The sequence below is a fragment of the Neolamprologus brichardi genome, chromosome 10, assembly GCF_056152115.1.
Source record: "Neolamprologus brichardi isolate AB-2024 chromosome 10, ASM5615211v1, whole genome shotgun sequence".
Classification (NCBI taxonomy): Eukaryota; Metazoa; Chordata; class Actinopteri; order Cichliformes; family Cichlidae; genus Neolamprologus; species Neolamprologus brichardi.
In genome coordinates, this window is record NC_142113.1 from 5,005,223 (window position 1) to 5,024,063 (window position 18,841).

Below are 18,841 nucleotides of genomic sequence, written 5' to 3' on the forward strand. Positions count from 1 at the left end.
CCCAGGAAACTATGCCGTCTCATTATGAGCATGCCCGGACGTTGTCAGGCATGCCTAAAAGCACTTGGGGGCCATAAAAACTACTGATACCATTTTGAGTTACTACAATAACATTTCAGTAAAATGGACTAGTCTGCCACATCATTTTTGTTCACTTTGATTTTCTGAGTATTTTGGAATTCAGTGCTCTGTAGGTAGGTTGATAATTTTCTTTTTTTTTTGGTCTTTTCTTTCCTAACAGATTACCCAGTCCATGTCAGTATATAGATACCCCACATGATTTTCTTTCCCATTGAGATCTGATATGTTTTTAAAGTGTTCATTTAATTTTGTTGAGCAGTGTAGCAGTGACAATGATGTCATTTATTAGTTTAAGACTGCATTTTTAAGATTTAGCATTTTATTTTGGCATTCATGCTAGTTCATCAAGCCAAAGTCGTTAAATTTTAATAAGAGGTTGACATGCTGAGTAATCAGCCAACAGTAGCAAACATTTTTAGAAAGCTGTACATGTTCATCAGATAAACAAACATACTAAACAGTCCTAGGTTACATGCTAATAAAATACTAGCATTGTACTCACCAAAACAGAATCACACCTTCTTGGAAAGGCTGCATCAACAGCAAGCTAGCGTTAGCCACATGGTACCTCTAAAAAAGGCAGCAACACCATAAACAAGGTGGAGAGCTCCAGTGAAAATTCACAAGCCTGTTGTTGTTTAATTTGTTAATGTCCAATAAGAAATTATAAAGTGTAGAAGCTAAACTTTTTCCAGCTACAGCATGACGTGAACTAGCTAAAAAAAAAAACATCTGAGAACTATTGTTAGCCCAGGTACTCTGTTCCAAACACCATTAGCTATCTAGCCAGACAGTTAGTAGCTGCTAATTAATTTTTATTTGGCAAATGATAATATAAAAACCACAGACATTATAAAACACTGGTGTAAATTCTGATTCTGAGAAATGAAGCCATTACAGAATCCATTGTTTTATCTGACGGCCACCAGATGGCAAAAACTGTGATTACAAAAAGATTTCTGGTCCTAAAGAAGTCTATGGGAAAATGACTTTCTGACCTGATCTTAATAAACATGTTCCTGATGGGTTTATTGCCCCAGGGTGCATTTTGTGTCACGCTAATTAAAAGTTTAAGTCTGTTGTGTAAATATTGGTCATGCTGCATTTTAAAAAGTGGGGTTACGTGTGGCACGTTCACTGTCTAACGGTTTGTGATCGACAAATCATTTGCCAAGTCAGAGTCACTTACATTCATGGATAGAGCCTGGTCAGAGCGTAATTACTGACTCACAAATACACAAAACAGTGGCAGTAGATTAAAATGCTTACAGCTTTACTACAGTTTATGTTTAGTGCCACTATCTTCGATTGTTAGCTTGCAGTTGCAGGAGCTGCTCCAATTTTCCAAGTGAAAAATCCAAGTTGAGGGGACATATTCAAATTACAGCTTATTCAGGAAAGCACCATCAGGATTGAGGACTTTAACAGTGCACCTGCCCTCCCTCACCAGTGATTACTGAGCACATTTTGATTAAAATTAGTAAAACTAGCGCAGGATGTCTATCTTCACACTGTGTCACGCTTACATTCACTTACCAAAGTGTTTTCACTGCAGTTATTTTTGTATAGTGTGTCATCCTGACAGGTCAGTGAGTATAGTTATTGATCAGGTCATCGTAGCATAAATTCACCCATTTTAATCAACCCAGTAGGGTAAAAGAAAAATACCAGGGTAAAAACTGTGGACTGGCCTCCACCTATAAAATCCCCCGTTTTGACTGTGATCACAGAAAAGTCAAACATTTCAATGTTTCCCTTCAATGCTTAACTAAATGAAATAAAATGTTTATATTTGTATGTGAGGTCTGATCAAAGTCACTCAATGCAAGGCAACACAACACGCCGAGCAACATAATGATGTAAATATAGTATCGACTGTCTAAAACTCTGTCTTCAGTAAATAAACCCAGCTATTAGATAAATCCATGGCGTGAAATTGATGCTGCTTTCCCCTCACATAACTAGTCCGATTCCTCGTGCGAGGACTGCGTCTACGTAAACATACTCGCCGTTCACGTTTAGCGCCTGCTCAGATTCGGCTCTTCAGAAATCGATCTATTCATAGAACGTGTTGGTTGCAATTATGTAAACACTCAACCTTTCACTCAAGTGAGACAGAGCAGAGGGACGGGGTGGAGAATAAAAGCAACGGAAGACAAGTGATGTTAAAATGAACATTTATAATGACTCTTTGTTGCCGTCGCAAAAATAATCTTTAAAAAACAATTCAATTATTAACACTGAAATGCTGACTTCACTGGTAGTCCACGAGTCATAAAACACAACTCACTGAATTTTCTTTTACAAACACAGTACTACAGTTACATTAAATAGTCATTACCGTTAAATCTATTAATGAATAATGTTCAAATTAACTAAATAATAAAATCAATGACACTTTTAAAATCCTCTCATTCCCTCACCATAGTAGCTGTTTTCTTTTTATTAACGGTGTATCATTTAGAAAATATACTGCTTCTGAGATGTTCCTTTAACAAAAGCAGAAAACAGACTGGCAGCATAACAATAATGGTACATGAGCTCAAACATTGTACAATTAGGGTGATGTTTTTCAAGGGGAGTGGAAATGGGACGGAACCATTCCAGTGATCTCACATTTAGAATGTAGGCTGGCTGCCTTTTGGCTCAGTATGGAATTATTTGGCACTCTTGCTGACAAACATTTGCCATAAAAAGCTTTCGCACTTTTTCTAAAATGGCACAAGAAGGCATTTTCCTTTCTGAATATATTTAAATGCTGTCCTAGAAAGCCCTTTAAGTAGGTAACACTGTGGACTTTCACAGATTCTCCGCGCTCGTCACAGATGAAAGACAGAACTGTCGTCGCTAATATCAAAGAGAACCCAATCAACAAAACATCACTTTGCTTAGGTTGGAATATTTGATCTTATGCTGTCAGTCCATTTTTTTTCTTCTGAGATGTAAAGAACAGAGGTTAAACAACATTAAAACCGAACCCCGGAAAGAAAATTTACAATGGCATGAAAATGTTTGCAAGGTACGGCATGCTTTACACTTAAGCAAGCAGTCAACCCCGCAGAGTAGTCCAAATAACTGGAAAATGAAAGAACAGTCTGGCAGAGTTTGACAGTTAAAGTGGCGTAAAATATCCAACACATATATGAGTTCTCGAGGATGGAAAAGGTCAACAAAGTTCATGGGAGGTTCAGAGGGTCAAACACAATAATGGCCTCATGTGTGGTTGGCAAAGAATCCTGTATTTTCCTCAGACGAAAGGGCTCAGAAATACCTAAAAACCATTTAAAGGGTGGACACGGTAGCAGGTGCTCCGTGTAATGAAACAAATTGTGATATTGTGTTGGCTGAGAGCGTGAGACTCAGGTAGAAGAGGTTTAAAGAGAGGAGCGACCAGCCTTAGCCAGTTTGTAACATTTAAAACCAGTCCTAGCCTTCTTTGTGAAAGGGCTCCGTGGGGCTGGATGGATGTCCCGAATACATTTGGACTGAAAACCAAAAACAAACATCACAGCTTTTGGAATGATACCGCAGCTCGGATAGCGCTCGGATGGGAAGCAGTCAATGCAACAACAGGGGATTTGCAACACAGAATGAGACAGAAACATCACTCGCGTAACTAGACCTTAACCGTTCGAACGTTTCCTCTGATTTTCATTACGTTGAGGTGGCAGAGGCAATCTTCGTGTTTGCTGGTGCCGATTAAGTCTCTCAGACCCGGCCTTTGTGTCAGCCGGACCTCGAGCTTGCATCCTTCAGTCCAGTGTTTCGATGCCAGTGTGCTGGATACGTTAAAACCGCTTTCAGATTTTGGAATTTCAAAGCAAAAGAGGGATAAAAAGGCATACAGATCCTTTGTGGTTTCACATTCTAGTGCCAAACAATGCACACAGTGATTGACACAGACCTCTGCTGAAGGAAATGTGAAGGAGAAGCCTTCGCGTGAGGAAACAGATGCTACTTTTCGATTTCGTCTGAGACTCCAGCCCTTTCCATCATTCATGAGACCCGACAGGATCAGGGAATAAATAAAGTCACATCATAGCAACAGCAAAGAATGGCAACCAAATCAAATCGACTAAACTGGTTTGCTTCATTTCACACCCAGTATGACCCACTGATCAGTAAAGTGCATTTATGCAACACCAAACAAACAAGATAATGTTGACAGCGAATCGGAAGTTGTGTTAAAACATATCTGATTCATGACTGTGGCCATGTTAGGCCTACCTGACTGTAGCTGAAATCTGTTATTGACATAGATATTCTCTACATGTATTTGACATTCCTGCCCTGAATTTACATTAAAGACCATTTGACAGAACGTAAAATAAAAGAAACAGGAAATGGTTACATTCATAGATTAGATCTGGGCTTTCAAGCTGTGACATAAAGAGATTATGGGACGTGAGGTTCAACCTGTTTGTAAAAGAAACGAATGCCTGATATCCTATAAACACAAGGAGCCAATGCACTGAGTAACATTTTCACGTTTGCTTGTTTCACATTTGTAATACTCCTCACTGCACCTAAAAATCTAACGATGCGTTCAAAGACGACTGACGAGGAATTTTGATCTCAGATGTGTATTCGTGTGTGTGGGGTTTTTTTTGTTTGTTTTTTCGGGCCAACATGACAATAATGAGCTCCCTCCCAACTCACAACATAAAATAAAAAAAAACAACTTTCTTTTTTTTTGTTTTCTAAACATGAGGCGAGTAAAACTGAAGTGCTTTACATTTGACTGCATGCAGCGTTATGTCTTTGAACGTTTGCGAGACACCTCGCAAACTTTTGTACGTTTTTTTTTTTTCCTCCATAATTTACTTTGATACCATGCAATAGAAGACGTGCAAAAAGATAACACCTAACTCCACAAACACATTTTTGATTGTTAATGGCTATGTTATGAATGCTTATAACATGTTATGCTTAGTCCATGCTGGCCTATAGAGACATTTGTGAGAAAACAGCAGTACTTAAGCCACAGGTCAAACAAACACACAAGGGATGCATGGAGTGTAAAACAACATGGATCCATAAAAATCACAATCTTTAACTCTTACTCTATGTACCTATGGGATAAAACAACGCACAAAAAGTTCTTTGTCCTTTGTTTTCTTAAGTCATGTATTTGATTATCTTTTCTTAACTTAAAAGACAGTGTTTGATTGGCACTTGATCAGCACTTCTAAACAAGTTATTGATATCTAACATTTGATCGCACATCTACAATTTCAGAAGCTGCAGAGGTCTAGTTTGGCACAGGTTGTACTATGGAGTCTATTATTACTTTTGCTATCTTACCAATACTGTATAGTATTCTATACACCTCGTTTTATGCTCCAGCCTTTTAGAGCATGTTTCTAATCAACAGACCAGACATCTTTTCAACTAAAATATTTTGTATAGTTTACTTATCAAATAGCAGCATTTTCATAACTTACAAAAAGTACATGTAAACCTATTCATTCAAAATCTTAGTAATTTCAAAGGTTCATACAACAGACATAAAACACAAAACAGGACAACATGCTACTATATTGCTTCCAATATTCTTTACATTTTCTTACTGTCAAACTAAATCATCAATGACAGAAATATGGACACCACCGGTCGATGATGAGTCATCGTAATGCACAAACAAATCGCGAAGCTAATCTTAATCAGGCTTAGTTGGCACTCTCATCATCCACACAAATATAACATAGTTTCACATTGTATCGACAACGCTGGACTGCATTTGGACTACAAACTAGAATAGCTACAATAAAGTACATATAGATCATATGACATGACATATTGTATTCCACAGAAATGAAGTCTAGTCATTTTCAGATAAGAGGATATGCATAAAGGATGTCATTGTTTCGGCTTGAGGTCACAAACGAGTTCCCACCTTATTCTCGCTAACCTATGCGCTCTGTCCGTACTATGCTTTCTTTTGGAGGCTGTAACTTGAGCTCAGCCAGTGTATGAATATTTATTCGACCTTGACTCGCTTTCTTTTGGGAAAAAAAAACAACGCTTCCTCTTCCCTTGAAAGGCCATAGTTCACTATCTAAACCTGTCTGCTTGTTCTTCTTAGAGAGGAAATCTGATACTTTGAGCTGACGCTGCTGGTTGGTCTTGGTGGGTGTCACAGTTTTTGGAGGCAGGTGTTTTTTCTATGCATGTTAGCCTTGTGAACTTTGCGGCCTGCAGAAATATTTTCATACCCTCATGACCTACAGTGCATAACTTGCCCACCAGCAGCACATCCAACACACCACCCATGAGAAGACAAGACAGGAGCAAGGAGAAAGAGGGGGAGAGCACAGTATAGGAAGAAGCACGGACAGGGAGTAGGACACAGGAGGGATCTCAGAACAGTGAGAAACGACAGCATGCAGGGGAATAAAATGTTGAGAGAAAGAGGAAAGTTAATGAGGGGCAGAGAGAAATAGCGTTTGGCACGATGTATCGATCAGAGAGCCGTCGAAGGACAGCTCTCTGCAGTCAAGCAGTCCAGTTGCATTGATAGAACATATCCTTGTTTTGTGCTTGTATCTTATTACTTGCTAAAATTTTGGGCAGTAAAAGGTTAGCCTATGCTGTGAATTCACTGGTGGCCAGATTGGATTAATGGATGACCGCGAAGCCCTCCAGACACAAAGTGAAAGGAAAGATTTAAGAAGGCTCACAGCTGTTGCAGTTGTCACGCACAATGTTCAGACACCAAGAGTTATTTCGAATGCTTTCATAGCCATTTGACTTTCAAACATGATTCGTGAAAATGAAAAAGGCTCTTCGTTAAATTTTTCCAAAACATGGGTGTGGTTCTGGTTTTCTTGGACATAACTCAGCACCAACCCTCACAGCTGTGTATTCAGAAAGCTGATCATAGAGCTTGGGTTGATGGGGACAACAATTGAAAGATGCCTTTAGAGCTGGGTGGTGGGGGGGTGTGGACATAACAGGACTGTGCAAGAAAATGCGATGGGAATAATTTGTCGTTGGGAAAAAAATGTCTGCTAATTTAAGTGCAGTGCATTGGTAAACAGAAACGTCACAAGATCTTGTGGCAATATCCCTTCTGTCAGTATTGGTAGTTTTTGTGTATGTGACATACATGTGCACATTAAAATATACTTATGTCCCACGCAGGGATAGACACACCTTACATTGTGTTCTTAATGTCTCACAGTGCAGTCTTCAGAGACCCAGTGTACTCAGGATGAACACTATGGATAGCAGCACAGAAGGAAGCCAAGGTAATCTTCAAGTGCTTGGAAATACTCAAGACAATTAGCCTGCCTGCCTCAGACAAACAATTGCCCATAAAAGACAACAATGCCAAAACATTTTATGTTGTAATATGTGCTTCACTTGAGGTTAGTGAGCGTTAACATGTTTTGGGAACAATAAAAGGCTGCCTGGATGAACTGCAGAATCATCCTTTTTTTTCCCTTTTTTGTCTTAATGCAAATTGGCAAGGACGGCTCACACAAAAAGTGAATCCAAGCCTCTTTTTTTTTTTATTTCAAGTGTCGTTTTACTTCCCTTTCATTAGTGTATGTCTCTTGACTATTTGGTACCCTTAATGTAAAGGCAATAGTTTCTTTGTTCACAGACATTGGTTCATACAGCTTTACTTATCAAAATGCTTTTGTAGTGCTTTGTTCCTTTTGCGAACTGAACTGGTTAGACACACTGCTTGAAGGTAGTCTGAGCTTTCAGTTAAATCTAGGGAGTTACAAATGTCTAAGGTAGAACAAAAGATTTGCATTGAATGGATTTAATTATTAAGACTGGATTGCTTTCTTCATCTTTGATCCTGAAATCGATCGTTTGTCATTACGTGAGAGGCTGCGTCAGATCCAATGGGCTACTAATGGCTGGACGAGGCAGCAGCTCTTTTTAAAATAAGTCGCGAGGTTAGTCGCCACAGAGAGATTCTGATTCCATGGTAAAGGAGATATCAACCTAATTCTATAGCACCAAAAATGGGTTAAATGACATATTTCTGCATGTTTTGTGACTGAATATGCAACTATGTTTCAGTGTTTGTGCGTTTGTGGGAGCATCGTCTATGTGTGTTCGTGTAAAATATATTTATACATTCCTGTGTGTCTCCTCTATCCTCTCACATTGATTATTTAACCCCTGAACTATACTTGCAAACAGCAACAGTGAAGTTCAGACTGGGTTTGAGTTATACATTTCTTTCACTGCAACACAATATTTGATCCCTGTAAATAAAAAATAGCAATAGTCTAATAATGTTTTTACATTCAGATCAACCTGCAGTCACAGGTTTAAATAATCTATTTGTGTTTGAATGAGACCATGTCAATAAATAAAGGATGAAAATATAAAATACCCAGATTTAGAAACTTCAATTATGATATGAGCCAGAATTGAACATATGTCAACAAAGATGTTTTTTTTGTTTTTTTTCTTAGAAATTATTCTCAGATTGCTTCCCCATAAACTGAGATGACCTCAGGTGCGTGTCATAAAACCACACCCCTGTTCACAATGCCTTCTGCATTGTATACAACAAGCAAGGTTTGTAAAACAGCTCTATTAGCTGGCTGGAACTTCATCTGACACACTCAACTCACCGGGAGCCGAGGTTTGCAATGAAATTAAAACCAACAAAACCAAACACAAGAAATAAAATAAAAGCTATGAGGTTTTGGAGGAGGGTGAAACCCTTTGGCCTCACCCTTGAATCTGCAGCTTGGCAGTGGACCAGTTCAGCTTACTCTGATCACCATCATCAAAAGGACTCGACACAAACTTTTAAAAAACATCAGGACGTCAGTCCTAAAAACACATTCACATATCACACACACTTATCTTGGTTGTCTCCCCCACCTCCTCCTTTGTGATTCTCTCATTTGATACTGAAATATTGAACAGATATTTGGACGTTTCTTTTCTTCCTTATCCATTATGACTCTCTCTCAATTCCCTTCTATCTCTGTCTTCATCCTTTCCTTCTTTCCTCTTCTTTTTCCTTTTAGCCCACTTTTTGTGGGTTGGTAGCGCGCACGCCCTGCTCGTAGGTGATCCGCTGGCTGATCAGATACTGTGCTGCTTGCGTAGCGGCTGGCGACCCTGTTATGGTAACTTTACGGTTCCGAGTACCAGGAATGAACTCTCCTTTTTTGGAGATCTGGATGCGGGCTCCTGTTAGCTCCTGGTACTCTACCAGCGTTTTCCCTCCTTTCCCTAAGATGGCACCCACCAGATTCTCGGGCACAGCAATCTCAACCACGTCCTTGGCACCATCTGCCAGCTTCTCTGTTGCCAATAGGGAGGAGGCCATCAGTGGGGATGAAGCATTTAGGTAACCGTTGGAAGCCCCAGTAGCAGCTGCTAGAGACCCCAAGGAAAACCCACCGAGACCTGTAGCAGGGTGGCCCGCACTGCTGGAGGCATCGCTAGCATAGGAGGCCAGAAGGTTAGCTGCAGCAGCAGCAGCCGGGTTAGCACTAGCTGCTACTGCAGCAAGGACCCCTGAAGCAGCTGCTGGGTTGAGGCCCAGGCCGAGGGTGTTAGTGTTGTAGCCGTAGCTGGCCAGTGTGTTGAGAGCTGAGGTGATGGCCAGCAGATCATTACCGGATAAGCTGGACATGGCGGCAGGGAAGGCGCCCATTCCTGTCAATCCGGCCTGACCCAGAAGGCTAGAGGCAGTGGCAGCCGCTGCAGCTGCATTGGGCAGCACTTCGCCTGTATTAGCATAGGGGGAGCCAGTGGGGTTGGAATTGGCAACTGGGCCTGAAACATTGGAGTAACTTATGTTGAGGCAGCTGCTGCTCTGAGGGTCCTCCTGAATTTTCTGCACTATGATTTCCACGGCCTTTCGGTTCTGTTCGGGCTCCCCGCTGATGGTTACTACTCGCTCCTGCAGGTTGATGCCTTCTGGTTTCTGTGAGAGCTGCACCCAAGCCCCTGACTGCTCCATCACCGCTTTCACTGTGGCTCCACCCTTGCCAATGATCAGCCCAGCTGTGCTATTGGGCACAATCAATTTAGCCTGTAGAGAAACAGAAACACTTTGGTAGCAATAAAAGATAACATGAGGAATATACCATGCCTCAAATGGCTGACAGAAAGAGGGATGTCTCTCAGTGAGTCAGAGTACTATACCAGCCCCCGCTTTACTCAGCGATTTGTTAATCCCAGGGGTTTAAGCTGCAGCTGCCACACGGCTCTGTCTAGCTATGAAAGAGGTAAAAATAACCATATACCCTCACATTTTCCTGACCCTACCGGACTGTGGGTCATGGCCCAGAGCACAACTATTACTCACAACTAATAAACGAGGTGTTGTGGAAATGAAGTGTTACTATCACACAGTGAATGCACACCCTAATGACCCCACTAACTGCCTAGGATCTCACCTGTTTGACTCGGTCAGGGTTGACTGTGGTCTGTGGCTGCAGTATGCTGACTGGCTCTGGTTTCTGGGCGCTCTGGGGCATCTCGCGAACTTTCTCCGCAATGAAGTTGTGGACACCATTGAGGGCTTCGACCGTACCCTGTATCAGACAGACTCGTTCTGTTGTTCCTGTTACGAGAGAGCAGGAGAGGACAAACACAGCAGAATGGTTACTCTAACGTGCTCTGAGCGGGTACTTGGCAAGCAGATTTAAGGGATTTGGACTGAACTAAAATCTACATTTATTTTAAGATGTCTTGGCAATGAAGACTGCTCTTTAACCTATCACAAAGACACCCAATTACTAAGCTATTGCTCGCTTCCTCCATTTATCCAATCAATAGAGAAACAGCTGAAAGACTGAGCCATGCTCGGTTAGCAAGCCATGGGGGGGGGAGAAGGATTCCTCTTGAATGATGTAATACTTTCAGTGCTGTAACACTCAGCTTGTCCTTGCCTTGCAGCTCTAATAGACTAAACACACAGTTGTCCTTCCTCTGGACTTTTTTCTACACCCACATCGATGACCCAACCGGCATTCTGTTGCCATGGTAAAGGGGCTGAGCCATGGAAACAGGTGATGCAACAGTGAGTCCTTTATACTCGCTTGCACGATTTTTAAAACACTCTTCCTTTTGTATCAAGCTTCCTGCTCTGCTTTTCTGTTTTCTGGCTGAAATTGAAATGTCTCTCGATTTCCTTTGCCGGCCTGACATACGGATTACATTTGAGTAAACAATGAAAGCAACATGACCAATGATAAGAACAGCTGAAGAGCCTCATTGTTGGCATTTCCATCTTTAATTAAATTTCAATATTTCAATATTTTATACATGTATCTGCATCTGTCCTCCAGCAATTTAGGAAATACTTAGTGAAAATTTGTCACATGTTATCAGCTTCATGCCACACACATGTCAAATAATGTATTTAGACAGTCAATAGGTCAGTCCAAGCATATTAAGAAAATCTAATTGGATAAAAGTTCACCTGTACTGCATTAGACTTTATTTCCTTTGTTTCTTTTGGGTTCCTCATAACAGACATTCAGTATTGCATCATGTAAGCAGAACGGAGACTTGTCCTTTTACATTTTATTAGGTGTGTATACATCGATCAACCACATATATCAGCCCACGTCACATCAGAGTTAATTTACGTCTCAGAATCGACTGGATTGTTGATGTCATCTCATCCAACTAAATTCTTATTGGTCAGACAATTGACAGTGTTATTCTCATCAGGAGAAAAGCAATCACTTAACCCAACCAGAGATTGACTGAAATCAGCTCCAAACTAACTGACACCATGTCAATGAAATCACAGGTGTGTCTGGATTTTGACAGAAGTCCAAAAGGCAGATAAACTGTGCAGCAGTTTCCATATCACAGCTCATCAACCAACAAGTCATATCTAAAAACATTAAGTTACCATGTCTGTCAAATGAGGCGACTGTTGCTCAGAAGGTAGAGCAGGTCGTCTGCTAATCAGAAGATTGGTGATTTGATCCTTGGATCCTCCGTCAAAGTACACTTGGGCAACATGTTGAACTCCGAGTTTCCCCCGACACGTCTATCAGATCATGAATGTGTGTTTGACAGTTTTGAGGCTCAGTTGGAGTAGAAAAGCACTATGCAAGTATCACTCCATTTATCATATCCCACCAAATGTAATCTTCCAAGCTTTAAGCTTCTGAACATATCAAAACTAGTATATTTAAACATTTTGGGTTGAATAAAAGTTTCATAACAAGCAGATGCTTTTTACAACTTCACTGCCATCAGCATCTGTCAGCAACAGCAGCTGAACCTGCTCACTCATCTAAGTGGAGAAAAATCAGAATCTGTTACACTTTCTGTTTAAAACAGCAAGAATTGTGCTCAAAATGCTAATAAGTACAGTGTTAACCTAGCGGTAACGCACACACTCGTCAAATAAATTGCACCCTGCAGCCCTACTTATGCCTAATGAAGATTTTTGTTGTTTTTGTTCTCCACACACAAAAACAGGAATAAGCTAAATTTCACAATCATTGTACTCTTACTCTTTTAACTCCCACCATACTTTTTCACACAGTTATAGTATGTTAGCACCAGTGGCAACAAAAGCTCATTTGGCATCTCTTAGTGTTTTGCTGCACCTGCCTGTCCTTCATGAAATAACAAAGTGACAGACTGCAGCTTGTGCGTGCAAGAGCTTCACTGGCTGCAGACTCTTATGTCGGCACATGTATCACAGAACACTATTAGCAATATTTCATAATGATAATGAATATCATTCATTATATAAAACACACAATACTTTCTAGATATATGCTGCATTGGGGGAAAAGCCCAGCCATTAGAAAATGAATCTGTGACTGAACAGTGGGGTGTTATTCCCTATTAAGCCTAATTGCTTCCATTTCTCTATCACGTCTATTAATAGCAAGTATGCTGTAGGAAATGGTAAAAAGATTAATTCTTGTGTATGAATTGAACTTTAATATGCAGTCAGGATACGAACAACAAGGACAAAATCCCAGGAACCTGGATGTGTGCAAAATTGAATCACACCCACACAGAACTGCGACTTCAATAAATTCACTTTAGCCTGACTTACTATAATTTTTTAGACTGAGCAACCTCATTCCTTGAAAAAGCCCCATAAACTAGGCCATCTTAAGTGATGTAACGCATCCTTAGAAGATACGTTGCCCCGAGTCTTTGTTGTTTCTGCATTAAATGCTGAAGAGGTCCTTCCTGCTTTGCTTGCTACAGTAGTTATCAGTTAAACGTCTCTGCTTCTGCAAAGGTTTTCACAGACTGACAATTCTGCTCCCGTATCAATACGGTTGTTTTTGCTAAGAGCACATCTCATGATGTGTTACTATAACTTTTGTCACTAATGAGTCACTATACAGAGGATGTGAAACTGTCTGAATTTTTCCCCCCACCCTTTTCACATCCTCGATTGTGTGCATCAGATGACAGTGTTGTAAGAAAAGCTCCACTCTTGAGTCACAGAGTAAGACCAGCAGCAACAGAGAGAAATGTGTCAGTGCCCCTGAGATCAAACATCTCAGTCTTCAGCTTTCCCCACGAGACCAGCGACTTAGGTCTTCTATCTCGATCCTAAAGTAAGAAAGTTTCAAAGTTTCTCTCTAGTTGACAGAAAATACACATCTGCATTAGCCGGTCCAAATCGTTTGCCTGATTTATTTAGACTCGTAGCCTGCCACACATAAAATATCACCCATAATTACTGTCATCACATCAGCAGATTTTCCAAGTAATTATTCACACTACAAATTGAGCCGAAAATTCTTTGTTGGAAAGCTCCATTCTGAATATATTCATGCCATGTTGTTGCAACATGGCATGCCTCTCCAAAATGTAAACACTGATTTTAAATGCGGGGATCTTTTTGTAATCCGCCATTGATATCCACAAATATTTCATTTTTGCCTGACCAAAAGTTTCAGCCAATCCCACTGTCAATCTTTTAAAAAACACAGTAAACACATCCAGCACAACAAAATAAGCCACTAAATTAGACACCAATGCACTGGGTTCTAGGACACTATGAGACAAGTAGTCCTTCTTTCTCACTGTCGGCACTAATGGGATTTCTGTAAGAAAAAGATTCTGTCTGATTTCATGAAGAGCAGCTATTCCAAATATGGTCATATCAGCACTAGCTGTGAGAACAGGAACCCCACACACCTGCTGCCCCACCCTTTTGTTTGCAATGGAAAGCCAATCAGGAGAAAGCTGGCTTAAAGCAGTGGCATTTTTTTAAACACCTAACACTGAAAATATCTTCTCAATTATTTAAAAAGGATCCAAGTTGTCTTTTACTTAAATTGAGGTTAGTACCAGTAACAGATCACATTCATTTGCCTTAGTTTTACTGCATATCTCCAGCAGTTCCCCACCAAACCACACTGTTTATGAACCACTAACTTAAAGGGAGAGTTTAATGTTTTCAAGTTTTTTTCAAACTGTACATTATGCAAATTATTCTAATAGAATCCAAGCTGAAAATGAGAATAATAGTTTTATGCTACATGACATTTATGACTCAAAAAATAAAAGTACAAAAGTTAAGAAAATAAGGTATTTGCAGGTAGCAGAACCTCAGATACTGTAGGTACAGGTACAGGTACTGTCAAATAAATAAGGCCACTAACAAGTGACTGGACCAACTGCTAATGTAGCACAAAAGGTAGTGTGTTACAGCCAAGTCGAGGTCTAGCAATACCTGACCTTACAATATAACAAGATCCTTCAGTTGTACCAGTCTCCAATCTAAGGCCAGTTCCACATACTTCCACCCAGGAAAAAAAAAAAGACTGGTGCCAAAAAACCTGGAGGGCCCAAGCTTCGAACCAGTGACTAGTGGGTATGGGAGGGGCTACAACAACAAAAAAATTCTGCAATGATTGACATAGAGAGGCAGATTGTATGCATCCATTACCTTAAATGCTGCTTGTAGTGCTACATCATTTTTAACTGTTAAACCCCTGCTGTAATGTAGGGTGTTGCTCAAAAGACAGAACCTGTTTGGAACCAGCTGACTGACATTGATTAAAAATGTCTATTTTGTTGGGTTTAATACTAAGTTATAACATTTAGTATTAGTTTTGCACGTTATATTTACTTTACTCTTCATTCCAAAACCAACCTTTCAGTTTGAGGCTTGCACAGAAGTCCTGTGAAGGACGACGTCATTTGTAAATCTGTGTGCAGACTGCAACTCTGTGCATGGAAATTTCTATTCACGGTTTATTAAGCCATGTGTGCAAATTTACACACAGCTCTTTTTCCCTCGACAAAACCCAACAGGGGGGTGGGGGTCTGTAGTAAACTGACCTCTGAGTGTAAAACTGGTGTCCTTTTAATCAGCTGACCTTTGTCGATCACCAAGAACAGCAGTGATTGTGTTGTTGTTTTTTAATGCAATGATACATCCTGTATTGTACTTGCAGCTCAGGTCATCTCGCTTTCTGCATCATATTAGCACCAGAAAGTAGAACAGCAGAGACACAATAGCACACAATTATGAGTCACTGGAGGCACAGCCATAAATCTGGGAAAAGTTCCAGTTTTAATCAGTTTGAAATCCTCACCTATAGTGACACGGTCCATATGGGTGCATGAGTATGTGATGCACATAGATAGTAAAACAGAAAGTTAACTTTAACACAGTTTCTTTGTCTGCTCTTCTTTGAAGAAAAGACCTCGTCTTATACTCTGTGGAATAGTGGTGGTTTCCAGCATGATGTCATGATTTTTTTATGATTAGACAATGAAAAACATACTTCAGCGACGTCACGACAACCTCATCTGTTCTGTGCTGTACAAATTAAGATGCTGGCTGGAGGCCAACTGCACAAAGTAAAGGGTTGAAATCTGGCTCTAAGTTTATGTTCAAATCCCAAACTCCCACGGGTCTCTTTGCAGCTGCTTGTCTGTGTGTGGGTGTGTGTGCGTGTGTGTGTGTGCATGCGTGTCTATGTGTGTGTGTGTGTAAGAGGGTGCAAGTAGAGATGTATATGTGCTTAATGCATAGTGTACAGCATTTATACAAGCTTCAGTAATACATTCAAGGAACATCTCAGATGAGGCTGCTGCAGGTCATTAAAGAGTCAGCATTCATGTGTTAAAAAGTGAGCACGCAAACTAAAATTTAGCTAAAGAATTATGTCATGGTATCTGGCCCGAACTCTCCAGACTACCAGGAACCAAATCTGAACAAAACAGTGTGTGGAGAGGAGGGAAGGGGAAACTTGGCGTGTGCTGGAGAAGCTCGGGTGCATCTGGGAGGGGTCAAGTCCACAGAGAGAGATTAAAATAGGCTATTTCTGGGCCTGCCCTGCTGTCCCCACGCTCACATACAATCATGCATCATCCACACCCTTCACTATCTCCGGTCATCCATCACAGTCGGCCGCAGCAGGGCCCGGTTGTACAGATTCCCACCAAGACTACTGAATTCACGGTTTGAAGCTGTCCACTGACGGGTGGGTGATGTGGGGAGGGTGAGAACTAGTACAGAGAAAACTGCAAAAGAAAATGGCTGCACTGGTTTCTTTAGGATGCAATTTTGAGCATTGTGAGCGAGCTCAGTCTGCTGGTGGGTGCGCAACGATGGTGTGAACTGTGTGCAATGGCATTAGCATGCTACGCTAACCCAAAATGCAGCAGATTCATCACTGAAGGTCACATAGATGTGGCGCGGAAGTTTAGGAATCCAGAAGAGTTAAATCAGCATCGTTTAGTCTCCACAGGCTACTTCGTAAAGCAGCGCTCTCAACTGTTGTACAGCAGCAGTCCTAATTTGACTTGTGTGGGCCAGAACAACCACCCAATCAAATTCTTGCCAGCTCCCTCTCCCTGAACTCTTCTTCTCACTCAACACGATGATGAGTAGGGGGATGGGCAGAGCAGGTGGTGGCCTATGAGCACATCCAGAGACCAAGCGGGAAATAAGGATATACATATCACTCCTTTCATTTGTTCCAGTGCTTGAGTAGTAGCTGTAATCCATTCCCTCAAAATGGCTGGCCTCCTTTGTTGAGCATTTCAAGCCATGCCCTCCAAACATGCATCCTCTCACCGGGGTTAACAGAAACACAGTGGAAAAATATTTCCCAACACATCCTCATTCTCCTCTCCCCCACGTTCAGTAATTCTTTGCCGCAGTCCAGTACGTCCAATAGACCAGCGGTCTCCAACCTCTTTTGCGCCACCGACCGGTTTATGCCCGACAATATTTTCATGGACCGGCCTTTAAGGTGTCGCGGATAAATACAACAAAATAAAACTAGTACCGGTACCGAAAAAAAGAAGATTTATTCATAACACACGTGAAAAGACCCAGGAAAACTGAGTAAACGATAAAAATGATAACAAAATAACGCTGAAAACCGATAAAAACCCTGAAAACCATACATTTCACACCTGAGCCTCAACTCTCGCGGCCCGGTACTAAACGACTCACGGACCGGTACCGGTCCGAGTCCCGGGGGTTGGGGACTGCTGGACTAGACTATGTGCACGTTAGCATATGCTACTTCCGGTGCAGAAACTCCTGTGGGGAGCTTTGTTTCCGGTGTCCTATTCGCGCCCTGTTTACGGTCCAAAACAAGTTAAGCAAATGAATGAATCAAGCGGCGATTTACATTTCTATAGATGTCTAATATATCTGTAAATGATGTTCATCGACTTGTCGATATTTTTTTCCCGGGCCTCAGAGCAAAAGAGAAAATGGATTCAAATGTTATATTTCTCAGTATCTGTAAACAGCTGTCCCTCGTTTATCGCGGGTGTTATGTTCTAAAAATAACCAGCGATAGGTGAAATCAAGTAGCCAATTTTATTTTTTGACGGTGCAAAACGTTTCGTGGACATCGTAGACATACAGCACTGCACTTCAGAGTCACACTGCTAGCGATCGATGCAGCGATTCTGTACTGTACAGGAGAGACGTCACGGAGGAGATCGTCTGCAGCGATCAGGACGCAGGACACAATGTGATGTAAAAATAAGCATGCAAACTTGCACTAAAAAAGCTGCGAAACAGCGAGGTGAAAGGTGAACCGCGTTATAGCGAGGGACCGCTGTAATTTTGAAGGTAAGTCACAACATACCCTTCGTAAATACTAATGTATAGAAACCGTTACCAGCAATCATTCATTTTTTGTGTGGCTTTTTTCACGGTTTGTTAACATGCTGTGTGGGTGTGTACTTGACTAGCTGATATCGACATAACGGGGAAACATCTGGTTTGACTGTTGTTCACCTGTAGTTTGAATGCTGAACATTTACCTGTTTAAATCATAAGACCAGTCACTATACAGAGATTCTGCAAATATTCAGAGATTCTTCTGAATGTGGACGATGTGTCTTCTGCATGCAGTAATGGAGTTCTGCTTGTGTTTAGTGATGTAAACCAGCGGTCCCCAACCTCTTTTGCGCCACGGACCAGTTTATGCCCGACAATATTTTCATGGACCGGCCTTTAAGGTGTCACGGATAAATACAACAAAATAAAACTAGTACCGGTACTGAAAAAAAGAAAATTTATTCATAACACACGTGAAAAGACCAAGGAAAACAGAGTAAATGATAAAAACGATAACAAAATAACGCTGAAAACCGATAAAAACCCTGAAAACTTTACATTTCACACCTGAGCCTCAACTCTCGCAGCCCGGTACCAAGCGACTCAAGGACCGGTAGCGGTCCGATGCCCGGGGGTTGGGGACCGCTGATGTAAACAACTGATCGATCTAAACTCTTTAAACGTCAAAATTGATCATTAGATTTTTTATGACACAACAGTGGT

The 18,841-nt window shown here is 41.1% G+C and overlaps 1 protein-coding gene across 2 annotated transcripts in view; it reads right to left on the bottom strand.

The window, feature by feature from the left end:
* Positions 1-696: 696 nt before the first annotated feature.
* Positions 697-18,841, bottom strand: part of nova1 (NOVA alternative splicing regulator 1) — a 29,688-nt gene continuing 11,543 nt past the window's right edge. Inside the window, exons 3-4 of one of the 2 annotated variants that reach the window (XM_006808606.3) lie at positions 10,473-10,639; positions 697-10,105 (exon numbers count right to left, since the gene is read on the bottom strand). In XM_006808606.3, coding sequence (XP_006808669.1) covers positions 9,086-10,105; positions 10,473-10,639 — 1,187 coding nt within the window. In that variant the 3' untranslated portion in view covers positions 697-9,085. The remainder of the gene's footprint in view (positions 10,106-10,472; positions 10,640-18,841) is intronic. The other variant, XM_006808607.3, reaches the window with a different exon arrangement.